At 36.9% G+C, this 21,319-nt stretch overlaps 1 protein-coding gene across 3 annotated transcripts in view; it reads left to right on the forward strand.

Moving 5' to 3' along the window:
* The window catches only part of Madm (MLF1-adaptor molecule), a 236,947-nt gene that overhangs the window by 89,209 nt on the left and 126,419 nt on the right, over positions 1 to 21,319 (forward strand). The window contains exon 1 of one of the 3 annotated variants that reach the window (XM_081745204.1): positions 4,877 to 4,903. The exons of the other annotated variants lie outside the window; for them this stretch is intronic. Within the exon in view, the coding sequence (XP_081601330.1) occupies positions 4,892 to 4,903 (12 nt within the window). The 5' untranslated portion in view covers positions 4,877 to 4,891. Of the gene's footprint in view, positions 1 to 4,876; positions 4,904 to 21,319 lie in introns of those variants that run through there. 3 annotated transcript variants of the gene reach the window in all.

The following is a 21,319-nucleotide window of genomic DNA, read 5'->3' on the forward strand; positions in this document are numbered from 1 at the left end:
TTGATCGACAGTTGTTAATAATGGTATACGTACATGCGTTTCAAGTATAAATAACCCTCACCATTACACTCATGTGATCTCAGTTCTCATTCTTGATACTTGAGCATTTGAGATGGAGAAATAAACGCTTGTTCTGAGAGATCGTACGTTTAACCCTGTAGATGTAAGAATTTCTAAAAAACAAAGATAGTTAAATAAATTAACAGTTCCTGGGTAAATCTGGGTAAAGTTTACTGTTATGTCCGGATATAACAAATGGTTCTGCGAATTCAGATTCTAACAACCGGTTCTAGCATCACTCTATATATGTATACACTTCAAGGAAAGTGATGATGAACACTGTAAATTCTTAAAATATTAATACTGAAATGTAGAAGATAGATGATGGATAGCCAAAGCTCTTGCATTGGAAGTGTTTTTGGGAAAGTTGTTATAGTCTATCCGTTCTAAGCATTGGCATGTAACACGACGATTTTCAGCTGGCTGATGGCATAATGTCGGAGCACACCTTTATGTTTGATTCATCGACAAATAGGTAGAGCACTGAAATTGGGGGAGAGGACTACGCAAGAGAATACTGTTGAAAAGTGTTGGTAGTGTACGAGTAGTCAGTTTATACCAACAAAACCATCGGTTAAAGATCGAAGCACCATGGTAATTATTGAGAGGAAGTCCATATAAAATGGGTATCTGACATGTTAGAGAGCATAGAGTTGGGAATGACTGCTCTAAACATGATCAGGCAACCCGACAACAATGCCACTCTTAGGCCGGTCGTGTATTGAGTAGAGGACAAGACAGCGAGCTGAGGTTCCGTACTGTAAATAGTGCAACAATGTGTCATACCGCGTATTCACTGAACAAAGGCATTTCCAACGTTCTGACTGAGTCACACAGTCAATGCACTCAGTCATCTCCGCATCCCCTCTTGCCTTCCCCTACCTCTGCCTTGGCTTGACTGGCGTTCCTGTGCTAAATGTGCGACCGACTTTACGATAGCATACAGAAATCAACTATCCAGAGAACCGGGAGGCAAAAGTGCCTTGCCTGGCTATTTATCCTTTGCTGGAGGATGTTTAACGTTCGTAGTTCTAAATCAGCAGTCAGTGAGCAAATTTCGCTGTATGTTTTGTGCAGCGTACCAAGGTAATAAGTGTATTTCTGTTTCCTATTACAAAGCAAGCCTGTGGTTAATCCTTAAGCAGTCATGTTGCGGTATTGCGTATCCTACTGGTCTTTATAGTGTGGCAATGTTATTTGTGTGTTTTCAGCTGTCCCTCAAGGAATTTGCTCATTGTTCTCTGAAAAGTGGGTTGATGCAGTTTTGTACGCGTTTCAGTGGAAAATGTCCTTTGTTTATTTGAAAGTGGACCTAAAAAGGGAACATAATGACATTACATGAAAATGTAATTGATTCGAAAGTTAGAAGAAATTCAAAGTAGTTAGCAACCCCTGGTTTATAAATATCATGTGAAGTTAATATTTAAGTTATGCAGTAGTGTTTTAATACTAAAATAATGTTAAGATAGTACTGTAGGCGTATTTACACAAGAAATAAAGGTAAGAAAATTCCATGTAGTTGGCAATTCTGATTATAATGTCATGGTTTATATATTGTACACTTGACTGTGTTAGTAGTTTGTAAATGATTGCACATTATTTCTAACCAACACAGAAAATAAGCATGTGAGGTATAATAATAGTTCATGCGACTGCTTAAGGGTTAATAGTAAAAACGGACAAACCGTACTTCACATTATATTTTGCTTATACTTGTGTACGTGTTCAAATAATTGCGTAAAACTAATGACACGCAAAGTAACTGCTTTTATCTTTTAATATATGGCTGAAAAAAGTTCACTTTACACAAATAAGTAATAAGTAAAAATATTTTTTTTTTATATATATAAAAGAAGCCATATTTTTACCATACTAGGTATGTTAAGAAAGTGAGGTAAAAAAAAAAGTTTCTCATAATAGTAACTGCATGAGTGATTAGGAAGAACACTGTGATGAAACTGACAAAACAAATACCTCACAAGTGGCTGGGCGCCAACCAGCCACAAACAGCTGGTGTCTTTTATACTTCGCGTGAGATTACATAGAGGAATGAGGGAGGAAGGAGTCATACGAATACCAAGGGTCAACGGCTTTCACTTATATACGCATATTTATTCTTTACAACTCGCCGAAAGATGTTATTGTGGTGCTGTATGTTCATTTAGGTTTATGAAACGTACGGCTGTGTCTCAAAGAAATGTTACAATCCTAGATTTTAATTTCGTTTATGTATTAAAAAAAAAAAAAGTGTCCTGTTAATTCGTTTGTAAATATATCAATGTTTTCTCTTAAAAATAAGACATGTGCGAATAAACAACACGGACAACTTTTTTCTACAATAAACTAGCAGAAATATTATTTAATCTTTCGTGCTGTGCGTACCTTCCCTGTCTTAGTAGCAGTAATGCAACCTGAAACGTTATAGGTCTAAAATCCCATCTTGAGAGGCAAAAACTCCCATTTTGCTCTTGAATTTCCCTGGCTATTAATAAGATTTTCTTAAAGAAAATAAATTAGTGTATATCTGTAATTTTCTTCAATATATTAGTGAATTATCTGAAAATTCCGATCGTCTACGATTATCAAACAGTTTTTGTGAACAGGTATTTTCCTTAATTGAAAGAAACAATTAAAAATACGTATAAAAATTAGTAGATTTTGTTCGAGTTTAATATTCCCATCACACTTTAGTGCCATAACCTTCTGCTGAACGGAAAAAAAAAAACCCTAGATGAACTTCATTTTTCAATCATTTCGTCTGGAACGTTGTGGAAAATGGAAGTTTCTCGCTTTACCTTCTTCCGTTAATTCTGTTATTTCTTTCATTTATCTTAAAGAAAAAAAGAAAGTACAATGAAAATTCCTTGAGGCTTTTTTTTTTTTTTTTAAATTCACAAGTCCTGCATAAATTACTTTTAACACTAACATGCATTTTATAGTAACAAAATTTGACATTTAACATCAATTTCATGTTTGTTAAAGAGTCATTTGTTTACTCCTTGCCCATAGACAATTTTGTTGGCGTTAATGGAGTAGATATGTGAAAAATCCTATAATTCCTGTTAATTTTTAGGAAGATTTCCTTTATCCCATATCGAAAAAAAAATGACCAATAAATGGAATTTTGCTCACAAGTTGGCATTATTGCTTAGCAAACCCTAACCAGTGTTTCGGTAATGTTCAGAAAAAAAAAAAGTTCTTAGCTGCGTCATTTGAGGAGGACAGGAGGGTGTAATTCCCCACTCCGTTGAGTTTGATAAACACATGTTGTTTGATCAAATGTATGCCTATAGTAAAACACTAATATATAAAGTGAAACTCTTAATGTCGGCGGAGAATCCTCCCCTTCCTAACAAAATCTAAAATGACGCTGCTTTTAGCGACAAACCTATAGAGTTCCGATAGCACATTGCGAGAGCACTTACATTTGGTTTCAAGAGTCTAAGGTTTGATCCCAAGCCATGTGCGTTCAAAGGAGACGACATTGAGAAAGAGAGAGATTCAAGTATGGAGATAGAGAGGGATGAGTTACATATGCAAGTTTAGAATTGGAGAAAAAATGATCGGACAGCATTTATATTATGACGAAGTTCGTGATTTTGTGAAACAGAAGGAACGTTTCCGAACTGCGATGATCACATCAGGCAGTTGTCGAATTAAGGTGGACAACTCTTTTTAGAGCATCAGATGATTGCGAAAGGAGGGGAAAATCTTAAGATCTGGGGAATTAAGAATTAAAAAAAAAAAAAAAATCTTGAGGTTCCGAGACGGGTTTCAGACCACAAACCTCTTAGCTATCAAACCGACTTCATCGATTCAGCCAGGGAAAAGCTACTTTGAGAAACTAATAGAATGGAATATTCCAGAAGTTGACTCGGTGGATGCGCCGTTGACATTGAACGTAGATCTCTTGTAGCGTAGTTACAGGGTGCATAATGAACTTCACCTTGTTCAGTAATATTTTTTAAGTTAGTAAAAGTTTGTTACTACTGTAGTAATTAAGTTATATTTGATAGAACCATCTGATAAAGTAGTGCCAAATACTCGGACATAAATCACCTTTTGCGAAGCTCCAGTGGAAAGAACAAGTCGTCGTAAATTTGTTTTAGACTTTTGAAAAGAAAAAAAAAAAAATGGAAATGCGCATAAGTGTGTCACTTGTGTGCGAACTATAACGTTAAAAAGCAGCGTGTTGACGTCATTGCCTCTTAGATGAATGGTTAGGGTAAGGGACTCCTACGTGGATGGTACTATGTTTGAATCCCGACCGTTCTTATTTTTTCTTTTAGCTACGCTCATAGTTAGCGTTCCAGAAGTTAAGCGTTAAAGTAATGTAGTCGTAGCTAGATTATGCCAAAATTATTTTCAAATATGAGGTTTGTTATTACGTGCTATTCTAATAGATGTTTCAACTTTTATATTGAATCTTCCAACCTTACTTTTTAAAACTCATTTTCCAACGTCATATCATGAAGTTTTGCACAATGACGGAAGTCGAGCGGTAATACAATATTTTATCGTTACTATAATGTATTTATAAATCTTTAGAAATTTTTGACTCAGGAAAAAAAAAATCAATAGCAATTTAAGTATCAATTTCATCTTTGTAGGTGGCGTAGATATCGTACAGATCGATTTTTAGGTTTAACAAATTCAAAAATTACGCATAAGGATTTACACTTCATTTTATTCAGCTCAATGAAATTATTGGTTAACGTATGTTTGATTTTTGGTGTTTGTGTGTTTATATGCTTCATCAGCCGTAATAAACTGTTTCTTTTTGTTCTTACAGGTAAGCTGGTCATGAAACACTTAAAGGAATTTTAAAGTAATGGAAGTATTGGTAAGTAATTAAATGCTGGCTGTATTAGATGCGTTCTACTCGTTACATGCTTGTCTTCAGCGTTCAAATAGTTCAGTAGTGTCCTCAAACTTTGGAACATTAAATAGCTCATTTCCTAATTACATGCAATGATTTTTTTTTAATACAGTGACATAAGTCGAGTGACAATAGAATATGCCATTGTTCTTATATACAGGGTGACGTGGAGCCGACTGTTTCAAAGTTGAATAATGCGCAGGTGTGATAGCTTCGAGTGGGTTGCGGCTGGGGGATGGTAAGTGGATAGAGTGCCATTTCATAAAAACACTGCAACAGTTAATCAGTTATAATGGACCTTTAGCTTAATGTCAGGTTAACGGTGAAATGTGTGAACAGTCGCTTCACTTTAATGACTGATTTTCGTTTTGTAATATGAGGAGCATTCTGAAAGTCGTGCCCAACATTTTTCCACAACCGTAATCTTTATTTCTAACTGAAACCAAATATATAATCTCAATCTACATACTTTCTTTCACTTTTCCACATAGTCACTTTTTTTTTTTTCGCACATTTTTCCCATCGTTCTGCAAGTTTGAAAAAACCCTTGCGGTAGAATTCCGTTCCAGTTGCCCGTAGACACTGACGCACTGCTTGCCGAATATCCTCCAGCGTCTCGTCGCGATGGTCTCGCATCTGTTCACAAAACCGAAAAGATGGTAGTCAGAGGATACCATGTCGGAGCTGTAGGGAGGATGTGGAATTGTTTCCCACCAAATCTCCAGATCTGCTCCATAGTGGAAAGTGCAGTATGCGAACAAGCGTTATCCTGTTGAACGATGATCTTCTTTCTAGGACGTTTATCACGCAAGGCACGACGGAACTTCAAAAGTATCTGGATGTAGCGGGCAGAATTTATGATTTGTCCAGGCTGCACTGTCTTCGCTTTCTTCGGTGACGAATTCAATTGGTGCCATTCCATACTCTTGTCATTTTGTTTCAGGTTCATAATGATGGAACCTGCTTTCATCTCGAGTCACAATATTCGTCAAAAAGTCATCACTTTCATGTCGAAATCCCTGAACAAGGGTTTGGTTAATAGTTTCTGACATTTGTGGTCCTCGGTTAATAAACCTGGGATCCAACGGGAACAAACCTTCCGATAACCTGTGAATAATTTCTTGCACCGCACTATGTCCAACACCAATGAAAAGGATGTAGTTAAAAGTACACATAGTTTAAAATGTTTGTCTTCGTTAAAATTGAGATCACAAATAACCGTAAATCAAAAGTTGAAAATTATAAGTTAGAATGTGGAGCTAAGGCGTTTATATTGATTTCGTAATATTTTAATAGGTAGATATTTTTTTAAAGTATCAATCTGATGCTTCTTGTTTGTATGACTTTTGCATCTACATAGATAAATACTAATATTGCACTCGATACTCGATTTACCCGACCGTTTTCAATATCACAACCTGTTATTTCTCAGTGGTATCACCAGGAATTTACCCATACGGGGATTCGACTGCGTTTTCGAAACAAAAAGCTTTGCCAAGGACTTTATTCCCTCAACACTCTCTTTACGCGGCTTAGGTTCTCTGTTAAGATCCTCCTTTTACAATGCATGGCTTAGGTTCTGAATCAACAGCGTTGTTTTACTCAGGTTGGGGTCTGTCACAACCCGCGCTTTGCTCTTAAAGAGTTATTCGAGTTAGTCAAGACCCTCGCTTTATGTAGCTTATATTCTCCTCGCTTTACTCGGATTAGATTTCCAGTCAACACCCTCGCTTTACGTACCTTACATTATCTTCGCTTTACTCGGATTAGATTTCCAGTCAACACCCTCGCTTTACGTAACTTACATTATCTTCGCTTTACTCGGATTAGATTTCCAGTCAACACCCTCGCTTTACGAAGCTTAGATTCTCCTCGCTTTACTCGGATTAGATTTCCAGTCAACACCCTCGCTTTAGGTAGCTTAGATTCTCCTCGCTTTACTCGATTAGATTTCCAGTCAACACTCTCGCTTTACGTAGCTTTAATTCTCCTCACTTTAGGGGGCGCGGTGGCTCAGTGGTAGAGCATTCACCTCCGATGTTTGGGGTCCCTGGTTCGATCCCAGCTCGAGCCGTGTGAACTTTGTGGTGGACAAACACCGTGCTCGTGGGTTTTCTCGGGGTTCTCCCGTTTCCTCCCACTTTCTTCATTCCACCATTTCACTCATTTCTCATTATCACCGTCTCCTTTAGCCTAACCGGGACGTTAAACTTAAAGATTCCATTTCATTTCTCCTCGGTTTACTCGAATTAAATTTCCAGTCAACGCCCTCGCGTTACTCGGATTAGATTTCCAGTCAACACCCTCGCTTTACGTAGCTTAAATTCTCAATCATCCTTGCTTTACTCGGATTAATTTCCAGTCAATACACCCACTTTACTTGGGTCCAGCTGGTTTCAGTTTCTTGATCTGCTTGTCAGTGGTGTTTCAGAAGTTACTTTTGGGGTCTCAACTATGGAAGCGGTTCCACGCTAAGGAAGTGAAAAATAAATAATAAATAAATAATGCATTTTCAGTAAGAGATTGCTTCTCTAGTTGGAAGTCGCAAAACATCGCTTTGGTGGCGGGTTAGGAACAGAGCCGTCTAGGTTTACTGTTTTAACTCTTAATGCATAGTATGGATCTTTTTTTTTTTTTTTTTTCTACGCAAACATTTGCTCTCACTGAGTTTCTACATTTCTCTTCGTAAAATGTTTTCCTTTAAGTTGTTTCATCTCAATAAAATCAAACACCGATTTAATGCATTCAGAAGTTATAGATGTACTATTATTGGACGCAGAAAAAATCTTGGGCCGTGCGGTCTCTGGTTCGATCCAGCTCCCGCCAAGCAGTGTGGATCACCGCTACTACTTTCTTACTAGATCTGGTACCTTTTATAATATTTTAGTATTCTAGTACGTTCACCAACAAATCTAATACTTTTCTCCTTCTCTTCATTTCTCATAAATACATTTTAAAGAGAAAAAGGAATTCATGAAAATTTGGCAATATACGAATTTTTTTCTGTTCTCTGGTACCTTTTTCTGCATGTTTTTTTTTCTCAACAGTAGCATTTACAAGAGCGTGATTAAAACTTGATTTTCTCAATGAGCCCATTTTATGATGCAGAGTGTCTATCGATCACGAAAGTCATGAAAAAGTCACGAAATCAGAAAACAGTCATGAAAGTCAAGAAAGTCACGAAAATTAGCTTTTGGGTCACGATTTTTTAAAATCTGTACAAATATAAGTACAGAATGGAAAATTTTGTTCTATAAAACGTCAAAATCCATCACCAAAATTGTCTATGTTTCACCTTTAGACACTACCAAATCGCAAGCAAAGCATGCCTCTATCGCATGTATGAAAATTCGGCCTAATTAGCACCCAAATTCGTTCTTGAGAATGTTGCGAAATTGTATGCTTTGGTAAAGAAAAGGTCACGAAATTTCATTTTGGAATTTTAGTAGACACCCTGTGATATTTCTTGTTTTCTCCCGACATCCTCTATATTTGTCCTACTTGTGTTACCGTACTTTAATAGTTTTACAGAGAGTTCTAATACGACAGTTAAGCGGAGATTCCACCAGGATTTTTAATTTTGGGGTGTAAAGTCAAAATTGGGAGGGTGTAAGTGGTTTGCACGGTTTGTGTCGAATTTTGACTGTAAAAAGTTTAAAGTTGAGGTTCTTTCAATAATGTGGGGGTCATTTTCTCACCCGCAGGGGAGGGGAAGCTGCCTGAAATCTAATAAGATATTAATATCGTAAAATGTCATAAATAGGATGAAAGGAAATAGATAAAATTTTAGTACTTTTTCCGCAGATCTAGTACTTTTTTCTGCATAAGTTAGTACGATTTTTTAAAATTTTTTTTGCTGGGTGGTCACACTGCCGTCAAGTAAGCTTTGTAGTGGCCAAACACCGCGTGCGTGGGTTTCTCAGGGCGCTTCCGTTTTTTTTTTCCTCACCTTTTTCATCAGACCATTTTCGTTTATTAATAGAGCCTCCCTTAGCCTAAGAACAATCGTAGGACGTTAAACTATTAAAAAAGAAAAGGTCACTTCCGTATAGCCGCGTGTTTTAGTGTTGACTCTGTATCGTGAAGCAATGACAGAGTTATTTGAATTAATATCTGGCGAACTATTCTTAAAAAGAAAGGAATAATTGCTAGTCGATGTGCTGACCACATATCATTAAACTAGAACTGTATAGCGAGCCACAGCCCTTCGTGGGTTGTAGGAAGCTTAGATTTAGTTTATTGAATACAGAAAAATTACTATCTGCTTTATATGTATATCGTAGATAAGATGTGTGCTGTGTTGATTATAAGAATGTTAGGGAAAACGATCATAGTCTTTCTAAGAACATTACTATGTAAGGTTTACGTACCATTTAAACCGCTATCCTGACATGAGTCGTTGAAAAATTAAGGTCAGGTGGTTGGGTTCAATGAGTATGTTGATTAGAAATTGCGTTGTGTTTTTCAGTAAGTGGATGTGTCAACTACATGACACTTCCAAACATGGTTGTGGATGTAGATGAAGCTCAGACTGAAACGCAATAGAATTTCAAGTCATGGTCGGTTAATAGGTTCATAAGTGTTTGAGCAAGGTCAGCTAATACATCACTTAAGCTTAGAAATTGCATGTGACGGGTTCGTTAATTCTTTGATTGTGCTATTGAGTTGGTTCTAGTTGACATGATAGTCACGAGTCAGTCCTCTGTGACCTTTGCCATCTACGGTTGGTGGTGGCTAAACTGCAGCCCTAATTTATTCCAACAGTATTCTTTGCTGATTGTGAGACCTTATAAATCCAGTGAATTAATTCTTTGTACCCACATGAAATATTCTGTATTTTAGTATACCGTACTTTTTACTCGAGCTGCAAATCTGTTGAAACCGTACACTGATGTTCAGTGAACTAAATGGCAGATATTAATTTTTCTCAAGTAAGCCTTTATAAACACTGTTAGATTCATGCTGGTTCATGCTTAAGAGTTCATATCACTGCGAAATTAAAATACCGCTAATTTTACAGTAATTATGTGATATCTTCAAATAGATAAAAAGATAATCGAAAAGTGGATCAAGACCTCCCTAGACGATGTTATTTTGCATGAGGTAGCGTTATCACGAGTCACCTAGTAGCGTTGCGTTTGCAGTTATTTAGAAACGCGAAAAAATAAATGCCGAGTTTCTAAATGGCTGGAAATCGAAAGCAGATAGGTGAGTCTTGATAACGGTATCTCACGCAAGATAATATTGTCTAGGGAGGTCTTGTTCCAGTCTTCGATTATCTTTTATCTATTTGAAGATATTACATAATTACTGTAAAATTAGTGGTATTTTAATTTCGCAGTGATGAGGCCTTTTAAGAACTTCAAAAGCTTGTAACTTGCTGTAATTTGAAAGTTTCTGAAAAAAAAAATAAAAGATTGAAGCTTTAATCTAGTGCCGCAAAAGAGAAAATACTATGATAAAATTAAAGGATTTAAAAAAAAAAATGAAACTCTTTTTCGAAACTGTATACATTGGAGTTTCTTTTTCAGTAATATATATAGTGCGGCAATTAGGAAACGAGACTGGATCGGGGAAAAGTTAATAAATAAGTGAAATGAACCTGTCTCGGTTTATTCAAAGTAAAAATTTCCTTTGTATACAACTTTGCGCCATCTAGTAATTCATGAACTGTAATGCTGTTTAAGGTTCTTGTCACTCCTTTCCGGATGGTAGAAACACTGTTAAATAAAATAAAAATTACAACCCTTTACTGGTGCTTTTAATTTGAAGAGATAAGTAATCATAGGGGAGGATCGTATTGGAAAATCCATGTTTCGTCCTCTGGAGTGATGTTCTGGAAGAAATTTGGCTCCCGTTCGGAAACACCGATAATTTCCTGGGAATTGTGCACTCTTTGCAGTTTCTGCATCTCCGTTAATGGGGCACAAAACGTGCACACAGCTTCCGTTCTTAAAATCCTCCGTTTTGCGTGGTGAACAATCTCTTCATTTACCTCCCATGGAATTTGATATTACCTTGAGACTTGGACTTGGTAATTCAAAATGATGTCCTAATCGTTGTCAATCATTTCAGTTGTTCTGAGATACGCTTGGCCCTTAGGATCTTCCACGGACTCCCTCAGGACAATTGACCACCGTCTTCAACATCTTAAGTGTTTCTAATGGAGTTTTTCATAAGGGCACACGGACTTATTCTCTCTGTATTGTATTGTTGAAACGATGACGAGGTATCAAGTCACCAATCTGTACTTAGCCGCGCCACGCATAACATGTGCGACCGGCCGAGCTCAAATCTGGACACTTTTCCAAGGCCACAAAGGTTCACCACTATGAAAACTATCGCCAAAACTAACTTCAGAGCAAAAAGTGAAACAAAATATCAATCTCGTTTCCTAATTACCACACTGTGTATTAGTATGTATATTCATCTTGAGGCGATCAAGAAATAATAAAGGAATCTGGTGCTGATTCAGCTTTTTTTTTTTTCCCTATCTTTTCCAAGAATTGATGCCTACTTTTCTTTAAAGACATATCTTTCAAATGTTCATAGAAATTGTTAATACTTTGTCTTGAAACAAAGATCGTATTTGCTTGAACGAAGATTCATATGTATCTGTTTTAATTCCATGTGTATGGGTAAGAATACCATGGTTTTCACTTCGACACACTTCCATGCTATGTGTATGGAAGAGATGTGTGTGTCTGTGTGTGTGGCCAAACACAAGGCTGTACAAACACTTTGACCAGATTTTTGTCCTGAAACAGGGTTCATACTGACTTTGAAAGTCAGGGAAATAAAAATTGGTAAGAGATCATCATCATCATCCTAGGTATTCTGCCTTTATTGGCAGGTCACTTGCCGCAGCTGAGAAGCTTCCATGCTCCACGGTCCTCCGCTAACCTTTTCGTCTTCGCGTATGATCTTTCTGTTTTAATATCATCCATTAATTGTAGTCTCTTTCGCCCCCTCCCTCTCTTTCCCGCCACCATACCCTCTAGGACGTCCCTCATAATACAATCTCTTCTTAGGCAATGTCCCAACCAGTTTCTCTTCCTCTTCCTAATAATATCTAAAAGTGTTCTTTTCTCACCCACCATTTCTAACACACTCTCATTCGTTTTCCCCTCGACCCAACTAATTCTTTCCATTCTTCTCCACACCCACATTTCGAAGGCTTCCAGTCGATTTTCGTCACCTTTACGTAATGTCCACGTTTCCGCCCCATACAGTACAACACTCCACACGAAGCATTTTATGAGTCTTTTTCTCAACCCTTTGTTCAAGGTCCCACAAAACAGACTTTTCTTTCTTTTAAAGGCTTCTTTCGCCATTCCTATCTTTGCTTTTATTTCACGTTCGCATTTCATGTCATTACTAAGAACACTACCCAGATATCGAAAACTATTCACTTGTTCTATTTTCTCCCCTCCTACTTTTATATTTATACTTGGTAAGAGAAGTGTGTGAAAATATGCCGAGATCCAAGAAATTGGTATATTTCACAGAAGAGTGAGGGGGAAATTTTATTTACTTTGTTTCGAGTGGACAGATTCAAAAATGCAATAAGAAAAAAGGCTGAAAAAGTTACCTTTTCGAAACAAAGAAACTTGGAGAGCCGTATGGTGTTAAAAATGAAACTTTGAAAGAAGAATAAGTTAAATGAAAATTCAGACGCTAGAAAAAAAAGGTTTCTTGGGCAAATAGTATATGTATTTTTTTAATGAGGGTATTCAGAATGCCGAAATTTTAAAGATATTGTTTAATTATTTTTCGGCAATAATGTTTGATTGTATTTTAAACACAGGAAATCTAACTCAGCGTACGTATTTATAGTAAGAAAGTAAGCTTATACTGTATTAAGGAAATAAAAGCTAAAGCCTTGGATAGCTATGGAGTGGTGAAGGTCGGTTAAAAATGTGGAGTTTTTCCTAAACCAAACCATAAATTATAGTGTTCGCGATGTCGCGAATCAAGGAAAACTTAGTCATGGAAAATTTAAGAAAATCAACGTGAGAACTTCAGCGTAAACTATGTAAGAGTATAGAGAGACGTGTATCACCCTGTATTATTAGATTGACCACTAACGTTGCCAGACTTTATTGTAATCATTAGTATGTTATGCAAAACAATAGTAAAGAAAGAATGTATTGGTTAATTCTGAATGAAGCAAATGTATTATTTCATTTTATCGGTAATGGTGATGATACATATGTCGTTAACGTCAGACATTAACTACTCCAGCCGCCATTATTGTGTGGGCATGCGATTTCCAGTAGACGACTGCTTAATGGTTCGTAAATTCATCATATGAAACATGCGATTACTTGTTAATAGCAATTCATTGGGTAATGTTTGTTGTAACGGCGTTAGAGAAGGACAGTGTACTAAATACACAGACTGCTATATAGATTTTCGTCAAATACCAGCGTCTCCATTACAGTTTCATTAGCATTATGCATATTTAACTACCTGTTCAGGCTTTTTTTTTTTTTTAAGAGACCTAGGTGACTGCTGTAATACATACACTCATGTCCAAAATTATTGTCGCATATCTATAAACTTGTTGTTGTAGAAATATAATTTGATAACGAATTCGCCCGGTATTTCTTATAATGTTAGTATGTGTATAATCGGCAAAGACATGTATGTGGCAAATTTCATGTCAAAAGAGCAGTAAATAAGAACAATATAACGAAAATAAAACTTTCTTCTCCATTTAGCAACATTTTGTTTTACTCTTTCTAATTTTCGTATTTATAATTCTTTTCCTATTAAATTTACCATAAATATACATTTCCCAATTATACATATAGTATCAGTATTAAAAGTACCCTGCAAAATCATTATCAAATTATATTCTTACAAGAAGACAGTTATAGATATGCGACAATCATTTTGGACATGAGTGTACGTGCAGAGGATATAAGCTTCTGAAGGTATACGTATCGTATATGATTAACGTAGAAGAGATAAGAGGTATTAGGTCTTAGTGGTACAGCCCTCACATCTGGTGGGAAGGGTCCGTGATTCGATTCCAGGCCATGTGAACATCGTGTCCGTGGGTTTTCTCAGTGTTTTCTAATTCCATTCCACAGTTTCTAATTCCATTCCACACACAATTTTCATTCCATCAGTTCTTTAATAACCATTTGTTCTAATTAATAATCCGCCTTCTCTAGTCTACAGAGTGTAGCTATGATACGTTAATATTATGATTTCATTTTCATTCCATTTCGTAGCAGAAATAACAGATGAATAACGGCTGGTTGGATAATAGTCTTCAAATAATCACATAAGCGGCATTAATGTGGCCCCGCCTGGTGTAGTCGCAAACGCTCTCGCCTTTTGTGCGAGCGGTCCCGAGTTCGTTCCCGGTGGAGACACTCGGTGGAAAAAGTGTGAAAGCTTTTTCAGGCCAGCCAACTTGAGTGAGGGTTTTTCTGGGTTTCTCTCATTCACACCAGACAAATACCGGAATGGTACCTAAGATAATGGTCCCCAGGCCGCTTCCTTTCTTTCTTCTCTTTCATCGGATAATGTGATCGCCGAAGGACGTGATGGGCTAAATGGCCTTAGCTGCCCCGACAGCCCAGAACTCTTAATTCCTAATCCTAAACGGCATTAATGTAAAAGTAGGCAACAAAGACTACTAATTGAAATGTACAGAAAGAAAAATGTTTATTCTGATGAACCTAATTGTTCCAATATTTTTAAAAGAATGTTTCCAAAATCTAAAATCTATATTATAAAAGAGAACGTACAAATCCTTTGTTCCCTCATCACGCTAATACGGCTGAACCAATTTCTTTTATTTTTGGGGGGTTATTAGGATTTGGACCCTAGATGGTTTTTATCATATCACTTTAATTTTTAATTACCAGTGTCTTGAGATAATTGACCATTCAAGTGTCCATAACGTACAAATCCTTTGTTATTAGTTCATCATAGGTAAAAATAAACGTATTTATATGCAACCCGCATGACCGTGTCACTCGGCGGGTTAACATAAATGACAGGCGCTATAATGTTAACATTTACTGCAATTTGAAAGCGAAAAAGTAAAAATTATCTAAGTAACAAAGTTTATTGCGTTCCGGGGTGACCGCAGCGAAGCGGGGTGAACGCTGCTAGTTATACATATAATAATTTCTCAGAATAATACTATTTCAGGAGAAAATTTTACATTAGTGTCATCTGGACAACAATAATATGAAATATCTTCACACCAATATCGTGTTGTGTGTGACTATAGAGATGTCTTATTAATCTTTATTTCCTACTGTTCTCTCTGTCCTGCTCGGTAAAATAACGAAAGCTGTTACTGACTGTTTGTCATTAATAATAATTTAATGTCTCATTTAGATTGTAAAAGAATATGTATGTGATGAATTGCGTTTGAGTGTGTGTTGACGTAATGGAACCAATTGACTCTTGATCAAGAGATGTCATGAGGAGTCAGGGAGCACCTGCGTCAACAGTTCTACAGGGTCATATTATTTGAACTTGATCACCAGACTTAACATACCAAACGAACATGTTGTTGTTATACTAGTTCAGTTTACTTAGTAGTTACAGCCTTAAGAGTGATTACGTAATTTTATGGATGTTGTTTGTGTACAACCTGTTTATAACGTATATCTGTGTACCCTTTGTCGTTGGACAGTGTTATGCGTATGGAATACTTAGAAAAGAGTTCTCAGACAGGTTTTAAATACAGAGAGCTTCAGAAAATTCCTTGTTTTACACAACCTGTATATAGTTAATGGTATTTTCAATTTTATTGTAATGAGGAAATTCATTATAAAGGACAAAGAGGTGATCGGATACAGCTAGTGAGAATTCTTGTAAAACTCACGGACATAGAAACGTACTCCGCTTGCGCAACCCTAACCAGCATCTTTCTCTCTGCAGTATTAACAGTCTCAGCGATCACAACTAGTGCTATTAAAATTATTCGAATTTTTTTTGTTGTTATTCGAATATCCTCAGTGATAGAGGGGTGGCTCAGTGGTAGAGCGTTCACCTCCGGTACTTGGGGTCCCTGGTTCGATCCCAGCTCGCACCATGAGGAACTTGGTGGTGGACAAACACCGTGCTCTGGGTTTTCGGGGTTCTCCCGTTTCCTCCCACTTTCCTCTTTCTACCTTTTCACTCATAATCACCGTCTCCTTTAGCCTGACCGGTATAACCGTGGGACGTTAAACTTAAAGATTTCATCCCCCCCCCCCCCAGTTGGCCTTCCTACGAAGGATGCTGGCTAAAAGTCCTGTTCTCTCCGATCCACTTTAAAACATCTTCGTTTGTTACTCTCACTGTCCATTTTATCTTCTCCATCTTCCTCCAACACATCTCGAAGCTCTCTAAATATTTCTTTAACTTCTGTAATGTCCAGGTCTCTGAGCCATACAGTCCAAATGCTCCAAATATAGCACTTGACCAACTTCTTCCTTAGTCCAATATTTAACCAGCTAGTTAAAAGTGATCTTTTCTTGTTGAACGCTTCTTTGAATATGACAGTTCTTAACCTGATCTGTTCGGTGCAGTAAGCGTCTTTCGTCCAAATACTTCCCAGACTTTTTAAATTATCGACCTTCTCAAGTTCTCATTGTTCTACTCTGACTTGTAAGGGCGCGTTTCCACAGGATAGGATCCAGAATTTTCTGAGGGGAGTGCACCAATAACTACTAGTACATTTTAATTAAATCTGTATTTTTTAAAAATGTTTTTAGACATCTGTGGTGTGAGTCAGCAATTGCTGTGGAAATGCTCAGTCTCTGGTCTTGGGAATCGAACCCACGACTTTCCGAATGCATAGCCAACACTTCACCAACTGAGCCACGGCCGCTTTGTATCGGTATAATTTTTCAGTATACTTAGCTTACTACTTTAAATCAGGAATTTCTTTAATCATAGACACTTGAAATACAGGGTGGCCCAAAAGTAGGTACACTCCTGCATTGATCAAGTATACCATTCTAGCTTATAGGTTTATTTTCTTCGGCTGTTCCGAGCTTAAGATATAAGTAAAAAGACAGTAAGAACAAATAATAAAGAATCTCAGTCTACCTGATGGATAACAATAAGAAATTATATAAAATGCATGAGCTGATCAGTATGGGACTGTATACCTACTTTTGGGCCACCCTGTATAATGGATACTTGTTTCGCACAGAAATCTTACGAAAGTGTTGCTATTTTCACTCTTAGCTTCTTATTTTAGATAATGTATATTTACGACGAAGGGGGGCGCACCCCTCTAAATCCAGCCCTGTATATATGTATATATATCCATTTTCTTGACAATTACGCTTGAGGCTTTTACACTCGCGCATATAATTTTATTCAGCTCATACCGATTGGTATATATTTCATCTTAGAACATCTTCTCCTGTTATCATTAATAATAATATAAAATGTGGTTATTTGAAAAATTCAGATTAGCAGACCCATTGGCAGCTCGTGAATATGTATAATTGTAAAATTCATGGTGTTCAAAACTACATTATGCACGGTACTTGTTACTTTTCGTGAAGTGTCTATGGCCACTTGCCCCACCACGAGACAGCCGTGCTTTTAGCGCAGTATTCTATGTTGGCATCTTTATTTCAACAGTAGTTAACTGTCTGCAATCGAGTTAATCGCCAAATGTAAATCATTAATATTTTCATCTTACTACACGTGTATCATCATTTTTCGAGTCAGGGTGAAAGGAATGAGAAAAAAGAGAGAAGCCGGCAGCTTGTATCACAATCTGGCGTAATGCCAAGGTTGTGGGCGGCCCAACAAGAGGTTCTTTTGAGCACCACTCTTCCACTGCCAATGTCATTATGATCAAATCAGCAAAGGCCAACCGACCGAATAATGCCCCGACCATTGAGGAGGCCCCCTAAGGAAAGTTTTGCTGATGTCTACGTGTACTGTACAAGGACACGTTGTACTAGCGAACGTTATAGTACGTACGTATAATCCGGAAATGATAGCTAGATCACACAGCTGGTTGCTCAGTCAGCGGTGAATTCTGTCAGATAATGATTTTTATTGCGAAGGAACTTCAGAACGGTGATTGCGGAAGAGGAAAACTGAAGCCTAGGGGGAACATATTTTTACAGGACTCCCACATAATTAAGTTACCGTAAATTTTTTTTTCAATTATTTTCCTTTTTTCTTTCTGCTAACATTAATTAGATAGTTGCACTTCGTATCTGGTATTGCCCTATTGTGTTAGTGTTGCCAATTTTCTGGATTCAAAAATACAGATATTTTTGATTTTATTGAAAACTATTGAAATATTTAAGTCAAGAAAAACGGCCTACTGCAGTATATCTATGCATAATGATATTAACATGAACTCAAAACTTTAAGCCATAAAATTAGTATCTTGAAAGTTAAAACATGTAGACTAATAGGTTTATATTATTTTAATTAGCATGATACTGATATTCTTTTGTCTTTTTTTTTTAACTTAATGGTTGAGCTGCAGTGGCTCAGTGGTAGAGCGCTTACCTCCGGTGCGTGGTGTCCCTATTTCGATCCCCAGTCAACTAAGTTAGTGGTGGGCAACATCGTGCCCGTGGGTTTTCTCGGGTATTCCCCGTCGCACGAGTCTGTGCATTTGTTTTGTAGTGGCGCTGCTGTTGTGTTTATTTTTTGGCACCGGGCGAAGGGGGTGGTGGAAGGGAAGGCAGGAATGGTTTTCTGTATTCCTTTACAGGGTTGCCAGGACGTCTTCAGGTCAGACAGGAAATAGATATTTTAATGTTTGATTCCATATCAAATAGTTTTACATATTCCTCACAAAAGGACTTGAAATATGTACTGTACACACTACTCTCACGCAGATTCGATTCTGTTCATATCCTTTTGATTTTCTCGAAAACCTGACCATAGAAGAAATCTCAAGAAACTAGTACCACTGTCAACCCTGCCATGTTGCTCCTACCACTTGTAAACAAGGAAGTTAGTTCCCAACTTCGCCGCATGCAGAGAAAAATCAGACAAACAATACTCCCATTTACTCCTACATTATCATTTCATTTCATCGTTATTCACGTATAATCTGTCTCCCTTAACCTAAAGGGCATAATCTTGAAATGAAATTTTTGAGTTTTACGTCCCACGGTTATGCCGGCTAGGCTAAAGAAGACGGTGATGAGAAATGAATGAAATGGTGGAATGAAGAAAGTGGGAGGAAACGGGAGAACCCCGAGGAAACCCACGCACACGGTGTTTGTCCACCACAAAGTTCACTTGGCGGGGGCTGGGACCGGGCATAATCTTGAGTCGTTAAACTGAAATATTTCTTTTGTTGGGTCGTTTCATATCATGCTGTCAAATATGTTAAGCAATGGAACACTTATGGGATCTAAGAAGCCTCAAGTCTGTATCTATGATGGATTTTCAAGGCAAGACTTCTTGTCCAGCGATCGAAATAACGTATTTCCGGTTTCACTGAGATCTTTTTCTCCTCGTTCACAGTTTTCTGCACCTTCGTAAACTCACTCCACAAACAACTGCAATTCTCTCACAGCAGTCTTTCATGAATTCTCACGTATGTTTAAAATGAAACATACAAAACTCTCGTTATTTTCCTTAATGAGAGTTTAAATAAGTGCAGTGGTAAAGAAATAGTAACTAATTGATCTATTTTCCGAGTTGAAAATGAAAATATGTTCCTTTTTGTCACTTTATTAAAAAACATGAACACGTCTTAAAATACAAACTATCCGTACAAAATACGGACGTTTAGCAACCCTACCTGTTGTTCTCTTAACCTTTCAATGAATGTTCTGGCTTTTTGACACTATAGGAAGGAAGAGTGCTTTATATCAGGTAAAAGTACAGCCTGTGTGATGAAGCCATTGTAAGTAATATGTGCATCACTCCTAAGTCACTCTTATGAGTTAGTATATGTATATACGTATATATCTGGGGCTGAGAAGTAAAGTAGTATGTCATAAAATATTAATGTCACAGAAGCGAAAACTTTTTTTTTTAACTTTTTTTTTTTTTTTTTGAATTGCGTCGAATTGACGGAAAACTTGTTCACTTCCTGTGTAACAGTTGTCCACATTTCAAACTTCGCTAGTGTCCCTCGTACTAATTTAAGTAAGAAAAAAATGATAACTTTGTTTCAGCCAAAGAGTGACTTGGCATAGTTTACCTCTCAGCCTCAGATGTCACTCTTAGAAGACAAACAACCGTAGATACCCTAAAAATTAGTTTTTCTCAAACATTACGCATCAGAATTTATCAAGTATGTCATTTTTTTAAAGTTCAATATCGTATACAATTTTATAATTTAAAAAAATAAAGTATGATGTAATGCTAATTTTGGGCTTATCTCATTAAAATACAATATACTTGCTGGAGCTCGAGTCATAAGTAAAGACCGGCAGTTGCGACAAAATGCCATATTTTGCCATTATAAAAGGAAATCTGAATAGATAGAATTTATTGTGAACATTGGTCATATTTATATTGTGGTTGCTTCTTTGTTTCTGTTCACCTTTGCACCGGAAATACGAGTCACTTTATTCTCCGTTATCGTGAAATGCAGCTCAGCTGAGAGATAATGCAATTCAATACTCCTCAGTGGAAAGTATATGTCATTGATATTCTGAAATACATACAAAGAACGGTTGATGTTACGAAATTCCAAGGTTGTGCCATGCTTCAAATGCTATCCTATCATATCAGTGTATGTTTAACACTTTCAGGCCTCAAACGTATCTTTAACTAACAGACAACACATTTTGTGTGTGGATAACCAAAGAAAATGCTCATGACAGTGCATCAGAAGTGAACTATATGTTGTATGACATGACTGTTTTACCAAAGCATTTTTTTTTTTTTTTTTAAATGTCTAATACCAGTGTGAACTTCACCCTTTTCCGACCCAATTATATTTTTCTCACTATAATTTGATATGATAGTAAATTATAGTAAATTGAGGGTACATTAGGCTATACAAAATAAATTTTGCTTCTATTGTTACAGAACAATGCTGAGGGGAAAGGGGACTCATTGTCAGGAGTCCCGTCAGGTGGAATAGGCTTCGACATTATAACGCACACAGGAGAAATGTTGTATGAGCAAAGAAACTAGAACTTAAAAATCCCCCAGTTGGAAAAGGGTTAGCATATTTTCTTCACAGTTTTATGTTTATGACACTAATTTTCTATGATTTGTAATTTTCGTTCTTCGTTCATTTTGATGAGTCCTGGTCATTGATACTTTGAATGCCATTAATTCGTGCCATTTACAACCCTTAATGTAGATTAACGCCCTTGTTAGTGTGTTTATATTAAATTAATAACAAATATATTCAGTATAGGCTGTATTCGTTTTTGCAATCTAGTGCATAAACTGTTATTTTTA

The sequence above is a fragment of the Thermobia domestica genome, chromosome 18, assembly GCF_964235325.1.
Source record: "Thermobia domestica chromosome 18, izTheDome1.hap1.1, whole genome shotgun sequence".
In the NCBI taxonomy this organism is placed as follows: Eukaryota; Metazoa; Arthropoda; class Insecta; order Zygentoma; family Lepismatidae; genus Thermobia; species Thermobia domestica.